Raw genomic sequence first — 18,112 nt, 5'->3', positions numbered from 1 at the left:
AGAGGGCAGGTGGCCCAGGGGGGAAAAGGTCTCTCTGGACGGGACACAAACTCCTCTCACTCTGCAGCACTTCAAACGATCTGAGTGATGTCATCAAACAGCTTGGAAATGCACAAAGACTTTCGCTGCTTGATTGATGGACGGACTGAAGGAAAATTAGTTCATGAGATAAAAATGTTAACCCCTGTGTACAAACATTACAATTCAGTGGAATTGTAATGATTTTTATATCTGAAAAATTGTTCTTGAAAAGTGATTTTTGTAGTTTTTTTTCCCAAGAAAAACAAGTTGAAAGTGTTAAAAACGTATTTTTGCTTGTTTTTATACTATATATATTATTTAGAGGTATTTATTATACTATAAATACCTCAAATAAATAAAAGCACTCTAAACCTTCAACCAGGCTTAGGCATCAGGAATTATGATGATGTATTATTTTTTATGTCTTTAGCTATGTTACAGCTAACCTGTCCCATGGCCTAATCAAATTACTTGGGCTAACCCTGAATATGTTCAGGACACTGCAGGAAAAAATCGTGAACAAACAAGTTTGCTTCTGCCTCCAACATTTATTTTTTTTCTGAATATCGAAAAGGAAACTTGAGACACATTTAGCTTCAGAATGGGAAAAGAAAACTAAAAAATGTTCCCCTTTAAAAGTAAAATCACAGTTTATAAGTTATTGGAAGGCTACAGACGCCTACATTTGAACTCTGGTTCCTGGTTTATCTGCAGTCATTTTATACAACACTGCCCCCTAGTGGACATTTCATAAAACACCAGATTTAGAATGGGGGAACCATGGATAAAGATGACAAGAGTTCTCAATGCTAAAAATAGAATATTAACCATCGGACACACTTTCCTCACTGTATTTTCTACAGTTTTTTGCTAACAGCTCTTCATGAGTTTCCTCTTGGCTCGGATGCAGTCCTCCTGCTGTTTCTCTGAGATCAGCCTGAATCCTCCCCGCTCTCTGATTGGACTCACAGGGCTGATCCTGGGTAAGCTGGTCCTAGTTTTCATGTCGCGTTCTGACTGAGGAACGGACCTCGTCGTAAAAACTCCCTCAGGAGCTCGCGGTTCTTCTGCTGCACTTTTAATGAACCCACTCAGCCTCCTGATTGGCCTGCGCGTGTCGGCGCTGTGACACTGAACTCTGCCTTGGACTGGGCGTGTCACACTTTGACTGACAGCTGGCTTTAAAATGGGAACACAGGTTTTGGGCCTACGGAGATGAGCGTCCTGCGGGAGCTCCGGTGGACTCGTCTGACTCTTGGACGTTTCAGGACCCCAGGAGTCTCTGAGCCGGGCGTTGCGCTCCATGTTGACGCTCACTTCGTCGGTGCACCGCGCCCGCTGCATGGCATTGACCCTGAGGTGGATGGAGTCACGTGTGAGAGGATGATGAAGACCTCTCTTCCTCATCCGTTCACTCGCTGCCTTCTCGCTCCGCATCACCGACTCTGGAGCACTCTTACTGCGCTCTTTGCCTAAGAAGAAAAAAGTTCATTAACATCCCCTGATTTGAAAACAATCGTCCACTATTTAGCTTTTTCTGTGTTTACATTGTGCTTGGTATTTACCCGGGTTAGACGAGCAGCAGGCGTGGTGAAGCAGCTCAGACCTCTCTGGTTTCTTGATGTTGAAGTTGAGCATCTTTGAGCCGATTGAAGCCACCTTTTTGGTGTGATCCTGAGCCACCACATCTTCTCTACCGCTCTCTGTTGACTCTGTGTAATCCCAGAACACCTTGGCAAACTGGTAGCGCATCACACTCGTTGATGAGTTCACTAAAATACTAAAGGCGGGTGCAGAAATATAAATATGTGGGACGAAATCCTACAACATGTGAACAGAAAAAAACAACAACATTAGGATGATTAAAAAAAGAAGTCTCTCCTGTCCTCACCTGTTGTCATGGAAATGTAGCGACAGTATTCGTCCTGTTTCTGCCTCTGCTTTGATTTCTCTCACACAATCTCCGGTGAGGAAATTTAACACTCGAATCCTTCCATCGGCACAGCCAGTAATGACACGCAGGTACATCAGAGTCATAGACTTAACCTCCCTGCAGAAAAATCATTGAAATAAGATGTTTTTCAGTGTTCAGCTGGAAAGGTAATTTCCAACACTGACGAATGGCTTACATGGTCACTGACAGGAAATATGGTTTAAAAAAAAGCTGATATAAAATATTTGAATATTTTATTAAATACACAGGGTAAGTGTTCTTCTTACTTTGGGTGGTTGAAGGTCATCAGACACTCTTTGACATCACAGTTGGTGCTCCAGGCCTTGACCTGACCCTTAGAGTCGGCCGATAAAAGGTGCCACTCATCAAGGAACAGACACTTCACTGAATTCTTGTGGGCATCAATCACCTGTGAGAGATGAGTTAGATGTAAAAAGAATAAATAAATGTTCTAAAGAGAGTGTATTGTTCTCCGTGAATGACTCTTATTCTCACCCGGATCAGAGCAGCAGTCTCCATGTTCCATACTTTGATGATTCCTCGGTTACAGCCGCTGTACACCGTCGTTCTGTTGATCTTGACACACTGGATGGGACACGGGTGCTTGAAATTCAAATCCTCAAACTGCTTCCCTGTTTGCAGACTCCACACTGGCAGGGAGAGTAGTAAAACAATAAAAAAAAAAAAAAAATCATATTTTTCCTGTGGTTATCAAAATGTGTCAGCAAGGGCCAAAGAAATCTTTGACTCCTCATTATAAGAATGCTTAAAAAAGAGAAATGAGAAACAAGACTGCAATAACTCGTACAAATCCTAACGTACAGTGCTGCTGGAATGAAAAGATTGTTTCCTCTATAGTGTGTGCAAACAAAGGAAATTATACCAAAACCCTTTTTATTCACTGAAAAACTTCTGCAGAGCAAAATTTAAAAGAAAGTTGATTCAGTTCCAGAGTTAAGGGCTCTAGGGTTCTAGTCTTTTTTTTTTACAAACCAATACAATAACCTCCGCAGAGAGGATTTGATTTTTTCATCTAAAAAACTCTATTGCTTTACTGCATGTCAGGAATGTTTTTGTAAGACACTAGTGATTTGAATTTCCCTCAGGATCAATAAAGTATCCATCCACCCATCCATCTATCTATCTATCTATCTATCTATCTATCCATCCATCCATCCATCCATCCATCCATCTATCTATCTATCCATCCATCCATCCATCCAGTCAGCATCAGCCATCCATCCATCCAGCCATCCATCTATCTATCCATCCATCCATCTATCTATCTATCCATCCATCTATCTATCTATCCATCCATCCATCTATCTATCCATCCACCCATCCATCCATCTATCTATCCATCCATCCATCTATCTATCCATCCATCCATCTATCTATCCACCCATCCATCCATCTATCTATCCATCCATCCATCTATCTATCCATCCATCCATCCAGTCAGCGTCAGCCATCCATCCATCCAGCCAGCCATCCATCCAGCCAACCATCTATCCATCTATCTATCCATCCATCCATCTATCTTTCCATCCATCCATCCATCCAGTCAGCGTCAGCCATCCATCCATCCAGTCAGCCAGCCATCCATCCAGCTAGCCAGCCATCCATCCATCCATCCATCCATCCATCTATCCATCCATCCATCCATCTATCTATCCAGCCAGCCAGCCAACCATCCATCCATCCATCCATCCAGCCAGCCAACCATCCATCCATCCATCCAGCCATCATTGTCATATTTGTGTAATTGTAAAGGTGTAAACACACTTGGTCCAGTGATAGGCTGTGGGGTTTGACTCAGCATTATAAACCATGTAACTGAGTAAATCTGCTTCCTCAGACAGGTACCTGATGACCATTTGAGTTATAGAAATGGACAGTGGGTGTGTTGAGAACAAATCAGAAAACAAAGCTTGTTGATATTGCAAATGTTTTGAAGCTGCATAATGTACTAAGATGAAACCTTGTGTCTGAACCATGATGTTTACTTCCTACCTTTAACCACACAGTCTTTGGCTCCTGAGACGAGTCGATCAGCGTAGACGTCCAGACAGTTCACCGTTCCAGTGTGACCGTACAGCATCATCACACAAGAGTCCGTCTTCAAATTCCAACACCTGCAGGTGTGATAAAACTCCACATAAACACCCACACTAACAACAAAGACAACCATAAATCTGAGGTATGATATAAACCATCCTCCCGCCTACTCCTCACCTGATGCTTGAGTCGCAGCTTCCACTTATCAGCAGGTCTCGTTCCTCACAGAGAAGCACCACCCGGATGCTGCCAACGTGGCCCTTCAGCACCGACACTGATTTCGCTCGTGACGTCACATAAAGCAGATTCACCACACGATCCTTGGAGCCCACGGCCATGAACGATCCGCCTCTGTAGTCCAGCACGCGACTGGGGTCTACTCTGTCAAACGCAACCAGCAGGCTTTCTTTTAATTCAAATGTGCAGGGTTTAGATGAGACAAAAGTGAAGCGTGCTTACTTGTCGACCAGCACGGTGGTGAAATATGCACTGCAATAAACATTTCTCTCCTCCATTTGCACCGTCTTGGTTTTGATTGGCGCATAAGCAGCTTCAAACAGCTTGACCTGCCCAAAGATATAATCCATGAATTAAAAATCATCTTATGATGTGGAAAAAATGATGGAGTGAGAGTAGATTTTTTTTTACCTTTGAGACACGAGGTGGAATATCCCCTTCATCTTCCCTGACAGGAACGGGGACTTCAACAATCTTGGCATACGTAGGACTGACTTTATTCATGGTTTTGCTCCTCTTTAAAAGACAAAAATAAGTGTTTATTTTCCATTTTTCATCATTTTGAAGAAGAAATCATCAACATGTGAAGACTTATACCAATACAAGGTAAACGTATGAAAATCCTCCACCTGCATCATGGCCTTCATTTTATACTGAAATGTCCTCGCCAAGTTCATCTCCTCCAGTGTTTCCTGTGCGAGGTGCTGCCAGTATCGACAAACTTTCTGACATAGTCTCAGAGTGTGCTCGTCCAACAGACCTGGTAGAAAAACACAAATTCACATTTTAAAATCTGCGAGGATGTTCAGTCAATGTCAAGTAAGAATATGTTGGCATAAAAGTTTTAAAGGAACTGAGTTGTACACAATTTGACTCTTTTCCACTAATTCTGTTTAAGATAAGATTAGATGAACTTTATTGATACCCCGTTGGGGGAAATTTGGTATTTACAACAGCTCCAAAAAAGAAAAATAGCAAAATGTTAAAAACAGAAAATAAATATATGAGTAAAGATATGATGTCAATATAATAATACTAAGACTATACCCTATGTGTAGTTAGTTATTATTGAAGAAACACAGTTTTTAGCATATTGATGATGAAGAATATTATGGTAAACATTTCACAAGAGTCACATTGTGGTGATGTTGTTTCCATTGACTGTAAGAAAAGTACTTCACATTAGGGGTGATTAGGCTGTGAATGTGTTGACTTACCTAATATCCTCTTTGATAGATTAACATGTAGGCAGCTTATGAAGTCTCTGTATCTGCTGACTCCAGACACAGACTTTAAGGATCCAGGAACCACCATAAGAGCCGGGTCCTCTGAGTCTCCATCCTCATTATTTCGAATCACATTGAAGTCGCTCGCTTAAAAGTGAATAAGGATATTATATCACAAAAGTGAGTCGTGATTAATGTAAACTATGTGTCATGTTGTATTCAATATCTCGTTTACATATTTATATAAATATATAAGAAATCTTTAAAACAGCAATTTTGCAACTGCATAAGCGTCCTTTGTCGACATCTAGCGGTGGCCTAGAGGAATTGCAGTGCAACTACAAGGTGCGCTTTCATACTTTTTAATTAAAACGACTGTCTGGTAGCCTACAGACTATTTAGCAGAACTGAAACACAAAATGAAAACATAAAAGAGACATAAATAATTTAACTGCAAGATATTGGTCCTCTTGTTGTATTTGTTTTACCATTACATTGCAGAAATCCTCGTTTCTGTCGGACAAGAAGCACCCTGGTTAAGTTGGCAACCATGCATAACAGTTCCGAGTCACAAAATGAAAAAAGACGGCAAAGGTAGAGTAATTTCAACCACTCTGTGCTGCTGTTGAACCAGTCCCAGATCTTTTTCAAGTCCAGTCCAAATGGTTTCCCAGTCGGTGCTCGGTCCGGATGTTGAGGTGAAGTTGGGCTCCTGGTGTAAGTGAATAAAGTCCATGAAGTCACACTCAGCACCCTCTGGATGCCCTCGAGTATTTTGATGTTTCTGCATCGTAACAGCAGGTCCATTAGGAATCTCCTCTTGAATTCATCCGACACCTTCCACAAACACCGAATTAAACCCGGTGGTTTTGCGGCAAACGCGCAGCATGGACACATCCCGCACATACTGACACATCCTGCGACCGTTTCACCGTCCGAGACATTAACACCGATTTTAACGGACTTCATTTCGATCCTAACAGTTAACAGAGAAAGTTAGTGGTACTGTCGATGCATTACGTCGTCGCCAGGCAACAGTTGTTGTTTGTGTCTTTCGCCGAACGATAACAGACAAAGGTGATAAAACAAACTTTAAGCAGGGGAGGAGTTGCCAGGCAACAGATTCAATGGGCAAGCAGGGGGTGAAAGCTTTCACTGCAATGTAGTGCTCGGAATAGCTGCTGTTCGTTGCTGCTTTGTCACCTTTCCCTGCATTGGTGATGCCCCTAATCGTCTGTACTGAGTTAGGTAGTTACACTTGCAGTCCTGTCGACTGATCTGATAGATTTGTACTCTTTCAAGAAAATAAAATGTTTCTAAAAAAAGAACCGTGCGCCGCCCGGGAATCGAACCCGGGTCGCAAGAATGGGAATCTTGCATGATACCACTACACCAGCGGCGCCGTGTATCTAGGGATAGGAGACACTCAATAAATAAACAAGTGCTGTTTCTTTTTTCTTTTCTTTAAATATGTGTCTATTTCTTCACATTTGGACCAGATTTGGACACGCAGGGAAATAACAAAACAGACAAAGACAAACTCTATATCAAATATGAACTACAAAGGGCAGTCTGACAAAATGTCGCCATGTTTTGCCCAATATTATTTTATTATTTATTATTTTTCACCGTTTCTAAAAACGTTTTGCTCATAGACTGTAAATAAATTGATGTTTTTAATTTTTTTAAATTTTTAGTTTTGCCAGGTATCAAACTCACCCGCCCAAGAAAAAGAGAGATCGCAAAAAAATAAAACGTTACCAACAAAATAAAAACAGACAACTGGAAACAAAAAAAAAACACGTCAAAAACTACAAATATTTATTTTACTTGTAGGCTACTAAAAAAAAAAAAAAAAAAAAAAAAAACGGGAATATTTTTCACATCTACTCCATTATTGTATTTCTTTATTTAACTGATGTAAATATGTTTGATTTGATTTTTAACTTCTATTTTTTATTTTTTTTAATAATTATATTCCCGTCCCCTGTTTTCTGGAGCTGCTGTAACGCACAAATAAAGTTTATCTTTATCTTTACTGGTATGTTTGGTTTTTTTTTCTACTTCCGGTGATGTGCTTCCGGCTCACGGTTAGTTTTGTTGTTTTTGTGTGAGATTTTACTTAAACCAAAACCAGTTTATAGCGATAGTTTGCTGAAAATTTCGAGTAATATAAAGGCTGTTATTCCTGTTAGTGCGTGATTTTATTTACGTTCATTTAGAAAGTATTACTCTCTGTACTTTAATGTCTTCATCATGCTTTGATAGCCACTTTGCTATGATGCTATCCTACTTCCTATTGCAGACTAAAGCTAACTTGACAGCACCGCTCCTGTATGTTTCAGATAGTCTGTGTTTCAGTGACAAGCTGTGATATAATTGAATATTCCCCGTGAACTCTCCACAGAGTCTGTCCTCATGTCGGCCAGGAGCAGCGGCGTGGAGTGGGTTGAGACAACAGAGGAGGTCGTTATAACAGAGGAGATCCTTTCCACTGTGAACAACACCACTGCAGGTATGAAGCAGGTTTTTCTTCTGTGCATTACTCTGTACTTGTACATTTAAACTCCTTCTAATAGTATATCTGTTGTTTCAGTGATTCCAGGCTTGGAACCAGCAGAAACTCCAATCCAGAGGTTACTGGAAACTGTGGGACATGGAGATAATCCAGAGGCTGATGATGGTTTCTGTAAGTAGGAGACTTTCTTTCATTTTCCTCATGTATTGTTATTGCTTTTGCTCCCATAGTATCTTATAAATAAAATCAGACAACGCGTGTTCTACTTAAAGAAAGAAATGTCACAGCACATAATTAATAATGTTTATTCTCCCTTTTTTTCCTGATTCTGAAATTTCCATTCTTCATGTTAATCTTGTTTCAGGCAGTGCATGCTACAAAAAAGAGTCCGAATCCTACAAATGTATTTAGTGTTCTGTAAATCCCATTTGAGTTCCAGTACATTATTTATTGTAGGTGTGATTCGATGTTTTATATGTGGCCTTGTGTCATTTGTACGTGTTTATTGTATATGGTGTTACATTTACTTTAGTAGGTTATTGGATACGTGCTTTTACTAATACTTGTTTGTTTTTTTGTTTAGTTTTTGCTCAATGCTGCTCCGTGTCTGTCCTGCATTATGTACATGTTTATATTAACCAAATGCTGCTTCATGTGTATCCTGCATGGTTCATGTATTTTCTCTTGTGGCTGCTCACCTGTCTGCTTCATTACTGTCGTGATATTTCTATTTTTGCAGCTTTTAGCGATGTTTGAATTAGTTTTTTTTTTTTAGGGAGCCTTTTATAAAATCTGGACAACAGGCATATTTACAGAAATGTTTATCAATATGCAATGTCCCTGTAAAATAAAGAAAAATAATAATGTAAATGTGTGTGTGGCATGTTAAGGTTTGTGCTAGTAACACCTTTAATAATGCCATACTGATACGTTTGATTATTATTTTGTCTCCTTTTCATATTTTCTAGATTGCAAGGAGTGTCTGCCTCTCTTTCAGGACCAGAGTGATCCTGCTGACATCAACGGCCCGTCTTTTATCCTGGATTTCCCAACGAGCATGGGCGTCCCCCAAAGGGCCCTGCTCACGATTCCCTATGGCCTCATGATAGGAAGATCTAGTATTCCCGGGGCAGGCGTAGGGGTCATAAATCATGGGCCGACGGTGTCTCCGGGAATGCATTTTGGACCCATTGAGGGAGAAGTGACAACAAAGGAGAATGCAGTAGAGAGTGACTTCTCCTGGGAGGTGAGTGTGAAATGAAATCAGTTACCGCCCGGTAGATGACAAACGTATCATTAAATCTCATCATGAGTTGTTCTCTTAAATTATTCAACAATGCGGTAATTCTGTGTGTATTTAAAAATGTTCTCGTTTTCTGCAGATTTACAAAGGAAAAGATGAGTACGAGTACATTGATGCCGCTGGAGATTTACACTCAAACTGGATGAGGTAATAACTTCACTTCTGCTTCTGTGACTGTGTCCTTACTTTCAGTCCCCGAGTTTTTTTTTTAAAGGAGTAAAACGTTCATGTATTTAGCCTTCCACTGTAAGACACTGTGTGACTGTGTCATGGACCGCTATAGAAAGATGTATCAAACTACCAAGAGAAGAAACCGATGCCATTTTTTGCATGTATCTATTTTGTAAAAAAAACTGTCTGCAAGGCTTCACTTTGATGACTCTTATCATCTCAGTATTTATTTCTTATTTTAAAAGTTAAACGTAAGAAACTTCATAAAACAATGACAGTTATCACATATCATCCCTACAGGGTATGCTGTATTCAGACTATTGGATCAATATCTAGTTCCACCTGATAATGTGAACGCAGTGATTGGATCACATATCTAGAAGGAAGGAACAAATATTGTATCATCTCTACTAGTGTCCTGTGTTGTACATTTTTTCAAATCCCAACCAAACCTCTCTTCAAGTGCATTCAATGAGCAGGTTTTGTGCTTTAAAAGTATAATCTGCTTCCATGATTAGATTATGAATATTTTGGACCTGCTTTACTTTTGTTTGTAAATTAACCTTGATGTTTCTCAAAAAATCCACCCACACCTTTGTTGCTCATCTTAATTTATTTTCATTTTTTTTTACAATCCCTGTTGCTACTTAGGTACGTAAACTTTGCTCGTAACAAAGACGAGACGAACCTGCTGGCGGTTCAGTACAAAGGTAGCATCCTGTTTCACTGCTGTCGCACCGTTTCGCCTGGAGATGAGCTCATGGTGTGGCCCAGCAGCAAACTTCTGGACCATTTCAGTGAAGCCTGGATGCAGGTGTGGCTGATGAGGCTGAACGCGACAGGTACCTTCACTTCTCAAGTGTCACCAGTTAGAAGAAGAAGTGAAACTTTATTATACCGCTGAATAGGGCCGGGCGATATGGACCAAAACTCATATCTCGATATTGATTAGCTGAATGGCGATACTCGATATATATGGATATGTGTTTTATTAACAGTGAAAACACATGGAAAAATAAACTACCTGTTTGTGAATTTAAAAAGTAATATTATAAAATAAATGTTCCTTAAATACAATAAAAGAGAGAGAGAGAGGAGGAGCAGGGTGAAGAGGGACAGACAGTCAGTCATCATCAGTGAGATGAGGAAAAGGTGACCTGGCACCTCGAGAACGTTATTTTAATGTAACATAAACTATATCCATATTAACAATATTATCTTACCCTATATCTTGTTTGAAAATATATCGATATATCTTAAAAACTTGATATATTTCCCAGCCCTACTGCTGTATGGAAATTCATTCTTTTCAACCTGTTATTGATCATGAACATGCTACACACACACAGTCCAGAAATACACAAACATGATTGTTTTGTGATTAACTGTTTCACATGAACTAACAAGACATTTTCCTTCTTTTATCATAGAAAATAATTCTGCAGCATCACATCAGCTCTTCCTGTGCTCTCACTGTCAGCTGTCCTTCACCACGGAGGCGTTCCTCCAGCGACACACACAACACTTCCACACACAGCCGAAAGAAGACTGTACACCGCCGGCTGCTGAGGCCATGGAACCAGAAAATCCCGCCACCAACGACGACTGCGAGGCATCGCTGGTGGTTCTATCCGTCGATCCCGTCGATTCCCACACGTGCGGCGACTGCGGGAAGGTTTTCAAGCAGATGCCTCACCTGCGGAGGCACAAACTCTGCGTCCACTCCAACAAGCGTCCCTACTGCTGCCCGCAGTGCAGGCGGAGCTTCAGCCAGGCGTCTGGCTTAATCAGACACCAGCTGGTTCACAGAAAGCAGACCGGTACAAACGAGACAGACGCTGTTCCAGATCAGAAGGAGCCGGAAGAGAGCCTAACTATGAGGTCAGAACTCTTAAACGCTGCACCTCCAGCTGAGGAAACAAAAGAAGTGGATATGACTGAGGATCCACAAGAAGCTGTGGACGTTAATGAAACTGAAACGGCTTCTACAGAAACGTCCCAGTCGAGTTGTTTAGACTGCGGTAAGAGCTTCACAAGTGAGGCGTACCTCAGAAAGCATAAGCTGACTATCCATAAAGGGATACGTCCGTACGTCTGCACCGTGTGCCAGAAGTGTTTCGGCCAGTACAGCGACCTGAACAGACACCTGCGTGGTCACCAAATCCAAAACAAAAGGGCCAAGAAACCAAATCCAGAAGAATCAACCTCATCGCCCTTTGGCTGTGCCGAGTGTTCACTTGCTTTTGCGTCGGCGGAGAGCCTTCAGCAACACACGAGAGAGAATCACTCCGAGGAGACGACAGCGGGAAATGAAGACGACGATCAGAGCTGCGATCCGGATTTCAATCCCCCAAAATCAGTGGCGGAAAAAGCCGAGTCCATCAAACCGATTCCCTCTCAGAGACCTCAGAGACTCGGAGCCAGATCTAAAGTTTCTGCCATAACCAAGCTCATAGCTCCAAAACGGCGGGCGGCCGCGTGCAAAAAGCCGATGAACACCCCCGTTCAGACCGAGAATAGCTCCCCCGAAGCAGAGGAACCTCCGGCAAAGAACGCAAAGTCAAAGAAATATAAATGGTTCAGCTGTAATCGCTGCAAACGGACATACGGAACCCAAGAGGAGCTTAAAGCTCACAAGTGCGCTTTGAGGCAGCACAAGTGCGGTCAGTGCGGGGCGACCTTTATCAAGTCGGGTTTCCTCAAGAGACACGAGCAGACGGCGCACGTGGACTCGAAGTCTTTCAGCTGTGAGCGCTGCGGGAAAGCCTTCACCACCTCTGCTAACCTCAAACAGCATCAGAAGAGCAACAAGTGTAAGAAGTATCACTGCACGTCCGAGCTCTTCTCCTGCTCCTTCTGCCAGTTCTCTTTCACTCTGAAGAGTTACCTGATGAAACACATCAAGAGGCACCACCCGGCCGAGTATCTGTCGCTCCAGGACTCGGACGGCCTCGCGGATCAGCTGGAGGAAGAGGAGGGGAAAGAGTGCGTGTGCCCCCACTGCGGGGAGAACTTTTCAGGCAGCAAGGCGTTGAAGTCTCACGCGTGCTTCCAGCAGGTGAAGGTGCTCTACCTGTGCACCGACTGCGGGAAAGGTTTCACCAATCACTTCGGGCTCAAGCAGCACCAGCGCATTCACACGGGCGAGAAGCCGTACAGCTGCCCGCACTGCAGCAAGAGCTTCTCCTACACGGGCCAGCTCAACGTGCACCTCAGGACTCACACCGGGGAGAAGCCGTACCTGTGCACGCACTGCGGCGAGAGCTTCAGGCAGTCGGGGGACCTGAAGAGGCACGAGAGGAAGCACACGGGCGTTAGGCCCTACAGCTGCCCCGAGTGCTGCAAGAGCTTCAGCCGCCCGCAGAGTCTCAAAGCTCATCAGATGCTCCACCTGGGACAGAGGATGTTCAAATGTGCGCAGTGTGGGAAGAGCTTCTCCAGAAACTATCACCTCAGGAGACACCATCAGAAGATGCACCTGTAGACACGTTCTCCAGTTTGCTCTCAGTATAAAGAATTGTTGCACTATAAAGTCAAATACTCCACAATTGTGACCTTAAAGCGCTGCAGAGAATTTAGTGAATGTCCTGTATATAACATTATTTAAACTTGTTTTTTATTTGAAGCTCATTTCACGCCCAAGATATTTAATTTTTCAAAAATAATTTTCAATTTTTGTCAATTACTGAAAGAGCTAAATGTGAATAAATCAATGTAATTAATTCAATGCAACCAATCAGAGCAACCAAAGTATGCAGTGATGGGCGTCTTGGTTATTTAGTTAGATTCAAAGAGAGACTGAATGTTAGAAGTGGACGAAGCCTCAGATTTAAAGAAGAAAAAAAAAAAGCTGTAAACCTGCATTTTCTTCATTGACCAGCAGGGGGAGTGTGATGGTCTTTTTGCGAAAAGGAAGAGTGATTATTTGTCACCAGGTGAGATGAGGATTCATAAATTCAGTAAACATGACAATGAGTCGCTCTCAACTTCCAGTTTTGCGTCGTCATTTTCACTTGAAGCGCTCGAGGCATGAAGGTTATTCCTTTGAGGATGGCCACCTGTGAATGTCAAGCCGCTACCATGGCGACCAGGATAAATGCATAATGTATAAGTGTTCAACCTGTCCTCCAGATGTGGTCATTTCTTGTTCCAACAAATAAAAAATCCTGATAAGATGCACATTTGGCAAAGTCAAACCTTCACATCTGATCCGAACTACAATCTTCAACTTATGTGTAGTCATGGTAACAACTTTCAAGTTCATGTTTTCAGATTCAACATAATACAGAGAGGTTTGGCATGACAAGTGGATTTCAATTTGTATGCATGGTGTACTTATTCAATTGAATATTGATTCGACTGGGGCATTAGAGCATTCCTCATTAGCCGCCAAACTCCACTGTGCTTCTCTCTGATACAATTATCTTAAAACAGCCTCGTAATAGCGACTCCACTGTGGCCCATCCTGAATCAGATGTTATTGAAAAAGAAAATTGAGCGTGACCACACACATCTTTCACAGCAGACAAAACACGAGCTGGCAGGTAAGTGTGGCTCCTGAGCTCGCTCTCTAAAGTCACATAAAACAAAATGCTTATTTTCCTCTAAATGTCAAATCTAAATTGTGAAACCAAAATAAAAACAACCCATCGTTTCTCACCACTGTTGACCATTTATTCCACAAAACATACAATGCAAAGCATGTGCACTGTACAAGCCTTAATATTATGAAAATACTCATAACCATGCCTGTCGTTTTTTTTTTTTTTAATTCATTAATCTTAATTTAGTTTACGTAGTCATCCAGATCTACTTTTTTTTTTTTTACATGACACAGTATAACTGTCTATAACACATGACCGTTTTGCATTGCTTTTGTCAGTTTTTGTCCTTCGCTCATATTTCCAGCCGGACTATATTATAAATATTAGGTAAAATTAAAATACTTCAGTCTTATCCTGAACTATACAAACATACTGGTATGACAGTTGACACAAGTAGACTCAATTTCATTTCAAACTGTGCGGAAATTGAAACAGGTGTGAACCTGGCAGTGTTTTCCATGTGCTACACACAGCGGTGTCAAGTGCAGCTGCTGGTTCAAGACACAACTAAATCGATGAGTTTTACTGCTGGTTACGATTTTCATCAACGTCCCAGTCCCAGTATCAGTAGTCCTAACTAATATCAGTTACACAAATCCTTAACAACATCCATTTGAGGCGGGGGGGGGAATAAGATCCGTTTTCATCTGTGGCACAGCAGTTGTGGAGGCTCGTTTCTGTATGGTCCTTTTTTACTGAAAAGGAGCGAGGGGGTTGAGAGGATTGGACGCTCGTTAACGAGTCTCAATGTGTAAAAAACACACAAACACTTCTGAAAGGTAGGCAGCAGGTGGTTCTCAAGGTTAAGGGACACGACCCCTACGGAGGTTGGGTTACTGTTTGTAGAAATGTTTTTTTTTTCTTCTGAAGACATGTCACACACGTTTTTTCCCCCCGTTTTCTCTTCCCTTCATTCCGGTGAAGCGTCTTGTCGACGTCTTCTTCTTCAGTGCAATCTCCCGTTCCCAATTTACACACCGTCATCACGTAAAATATACAACAATCCCTCAATCTCATTTTAGTTTATATTATGTTAAATGTTATACACATATTAAAATTTTGTACAAACCAAACTGATTGTTAAACCACACAGTATCACATCTGTACAAACTCAGGGAAAGAAAAATGTCACAAAACTAGGCGAAAGAAAAAAAAAAGGAAATTTGTTGGGTTTTTTTGGCAAAGAAAAAGCAAAAGCCTGGTCCGTCACTAAACGACAAATTATTGGGTTTAATACTAAAGTTTGGAAAATAAAAAAAGGGAATAGTACACATCTAGAGCTCCACAGAGTCTGTATTTGTGATGAAGCGCTCTTCACGTTCCTCTTCGACGTTAACTGAAAAACTTTGTTAAAAGGGGAAATGAGGCGGAAATAGGAAGCCTGAGGGCACATCCAGAGTGTTGGGACCAGGAATACCCTGCAGCTCATTGCAAGAATAGTAACACTGTCTTCGGCTTCTTCTCGTAATGTTCTGCTCGCAGAGATAGGTCACGGAGGAAGGCTTTTTAATTTTTTTATTCTTATAAAGGTTCAGATTTGAGCTCCTCCACCCGGCACTCCAGATCAGCCACCTGGAGAGAGGACAGAGAAATGTGGGTTCATTAACGCTGCGTTTGCTGGTGAATAATATTTACAGGAGGGTCCAAAAGTCTGAGTGCATTAGTAAGAAAACAGAATATTTGTATATCGCCCCCTGGTGGTGGAACGAACTACCAAACTCCATTCGATCTGCAGAGTCCCTTTGCACCTTTAAGAAAAAGCTAAAGACCCAGCTCTTTATGAACACCCAGTCACTACAGGTGGGGGAAACATTTATACATGTAAAAATAGAGATTGTTATCTTCTCAGATTTAAAATAGATTTGTATTTAGTTTTTTTTTTGCTGGTAAGTGCTAAGGCTAGCTCCTTAACTCAGTAAAATGGCTGAACTTCTTGCCGCTCCATTTGGCAGTCTCACAGATGACCGGAGTAGATCCTGAAATATGTACTAATTCATAAAATAGACTTTGAATCCATGGATCCAGAATGGTTTTGAATAGAAAATACAGTCTGAATAGAATCGTGATCCAAGAATCAAAATCGTATCGAATTGTGAGACACCCAAAGATTCCCAACCCTACTAGGCACTTAATGATATTTATGATTTTGATGAAGATGTTTTAGGATGGTTTTGATGCTGAGTAGAACTCCAAAGAACAGCTGTGCTTCTCCTTTGTGCTCTGCCTGTCAGCACTTGTGTGTCCGATCAGACTTAAAGCTGTTTGTCTGCACTTACTGACATCGTTTCCTCCTCTCTAGATCCTCCCTTGTGTCCTTCTTACTCTCTGATCTACATCGCTTTGGATTAAAGCGTCTGCTAAATGAACTGTAGAATCTATCAGTGATACAAATCAATCTTTTTACCCCCAGAGAAATAACTTGTGTGACTTTAAAATATAGATCAAAGTTGTCGCAAACATGTCGTGTCATTTTCTGACAATACGAGTTGCATGCTGCAGCGTCAGCTAAGGCTTGAAACAACCGATACAGCACACTGATTAAATATAGCTCTCTGAGGTTTTGTAGCTGATGAAAGAGCTTTTGTTTCACTGAAGAAAACATATTTAAATAGATGTGTGTGAAAAAGCCACTTGACTTTCTGAAACAGTTTTGGGCCAAATGAATCTCATGAAACTGAAAATGAAACTTTCTAACAGACGAGTTCTAATTGTCTATCGGAGAGATTTTCATGAAGTTGATTTCATCTCAAGCTGGACCCGGTGAGTTAAAGTGAACAAACTTCATGGAAAAGCTTCAGAAATACAGATAAAAACTCTTCAAACTGATGCTTTAAACGCAGAGTTCCAGTTTCAGTTTCAGAACTTCCGTTTTGGGACAAAAAAAAAAAGAAAAAGCTTATTCATGATAAAAATGGTGAGATGGGCTTTCAGGTGAATCCAGGCAGGCAGGATTTCATTTACCGCTGAAGGCAGAGCTTAGACAAAGAGATTCCTGTGCAGGCTTCTGACTTGCTCCGATTAACAACGCCGAGGAAAAAAAAAAAAAATCTTCTGCACAGCGTGTCGTCGTCTCTTCTGGCTTAAAGGAAAGTGATTGATTTTCCAACAGAACATTTCTGTCTGGACATTCAAAGTCAAAACTTATTCAGAGGGAAGTGCAGACTTCAACGTTTGGCCCGCTCGCTCGCTCGCTCTCGACGATCACTGAGCCTCTTTCGATGTCTTTGAGAACTTTGGGAAAGTGTTACAAGCTACATTTTGAGCTTTGAAGCCTCAACAAGAAGTGAAAAGTTCTGGAAATAAATCTGAAAATAGGAAAAAGAAATATGGTTCCACGGTGACCCAGGCTGCAAACTGGGACATCTCCTGATCTCCTCATGTCATTTTTTATAGTTAGCTAACACACAGAGGTGTTGAATACCTGAGACTGGACCTGAAACCTCAGCAGGTAAGACTTGACTGAGACCTCAGCAGCTAGAAGTGACTGGCTGTGCATGTATAAAAACAGCTCGGGCCTCCTCGTGTACCTGCTCTTGAAGTTGTCCCGACTCTTCTTTCAGCAGAGTCGCCTCCTCTCCAACTTGTGCACAACGCTGGGTCTCCTTCTTCAGGTACTCGATCTCCCTGTGACAGGAAGCAGAGCGGAGAGTGTCAGACTGGTTTTTAACCGACTCGTAAAGTAGCTCTCTTTATGTGTGTAATCATCTCGTCTTACTTCTGCTGGTACTCCTTGATCAGGCGCTTGGCTTTGCTGTACTTGCGCTCCAGGGCCTGATACTGGGACTGGGTCTCCTTCAGGTGCTCGTCCACCGCCTGGCACAGACTCTGAGCCTCCATCCAGTATCCCTCCAGCTTCTCCATCCGCTCCTTGTTCTCCTGCAGGGTCGTCTCCAGCTGGGCTTTGTCCATCCTCCAGCGCTGCTTGTCCTGCTCCGCGTGGTGAAGCTGAAAGCGTACATACACGTCAATAAAAAAACATCCTGCTTTACTTCCTCTTCACATAGGATTGACTTTAGTTTA

General features: G+C 41.8%; 3 protein-coding genes and 1 non-coding gene across 6 annotated transcripts in view; 1 reads left to right on the top strand and 3 right to left on the bottom strand.

Annotated features, from left to right (window-relative positions):
• Nucleotides 1-541: 541 nt before the first annotated feature.
• Nucleotides 542-5,829, bottom strand: fbxw10 (F-box and WD repeat domain containing 10). The gene is made up of 11 exons (XM_020630801.3): nt 5,488-5,829; nt 4,900-5,030; nt 4,682-4,786; nt 4,493-4,599; nt 4,211-4,414; nt 3,989-4,110; nt 2,471-2,625; nt 2,242-2,384; nt 1,913-2,071; nt 1,587-1,801; nt 542-1,493 (listed from the first exon to the last, which is right to left on the bottom strand). The coding sequence occupies exons 1-11, from the start codon at nt 5,582-5,584 to the stop codon at nt 892-894; spliced, it is 2,040 nt and encodes a 679-aa protein (XP_020486457.2). The 5' UTR covers nt 5,585-5,829; the 3' UTR covers nt 542-891.
• Nucleotides 5,830-6,827: 998 nt separating this feature from the next.
• Nucleotides 6,828-6,898, bottom strand: trnag-ccc (transfer RNA glycine (anticodon CCC)). The gene has a single exon. It is a non-coding gene; the product is annotated as a tRNA-Gly (tRNA).
• A 670-nt stretch (nt 6,899-7,568) lies between these two features.
• prdm9 (PR domain containing 9) lies at nt 7,569-14,150 on the top strand. The gene is made up of 7 exons (XM_065949517.1): nt 7,569-7,586; nt 7,904-8,011; nt 8,093-8,185; nt 8,983-9,260; nt 9,397-9,464; nt 10,140-10,330; nt 10,919-14,150. Exons 2-7 carry the CDS (start codon nt 7,915-7,917, stop codon nt 12,970-12,972), a joined length of 2,781 nt encoding a protein of 926 aa, XP_065805589.1. The 5' UTR covers nt 7,569-7,586; nt 7,904-7,914; the 3' UTR covers nt 12,973-14,150.
• Nucleotides 14,149-18,112, bottom strand: part of ppp1r9bb (protein phosphatase 1, regulatory subunit 9Bb) — a 26,596-nt gene continuing 22,632 nt past the window's right edge. For all 3 annotated transcript variants that reach the window (XM_065949519.1, XM_065949520.1, XM_020630834.3), the window contains 3 exons: nt 17,808-18,037; nt 17,620-17,716; nt 14,149-15,664 (listed from right to left, as the gene is read on the bottom strand). In XM_065949519.1, coding sequence (XP_065805591.1) covers nt 15,614-15,664; nt 17,620-17,716; nt 17,808-18,037 — 378 coding nt within the window. In that variant the 3' untranslated portion in view covers nt 14,149-15,613. The remainder of the gene's footprint in view (nt 15,665-17,619; nt 17,717-17,807; nt 18,038-18,112) is intronic.

Source organism: Labrus bergylta, chromosome 21 (genome assembly GCF_963930695.1).
Source record: "Labrus bergylta chromosome 21, fLabBer1.1, whole genome shotgun sequence".
NCBI classification, from domain to species: domain Eukaryota; kingdom Metazoa; phylum Chordata; class Actinopteri; order Labriformes; family Labridae; genus Labrus; species Labrus bergylta.
The sequence above is the reverse complement of the archived record's forward strand: the minus strand, read 5'-3'. Positions and strand labels throughout refer to the sequence as shown.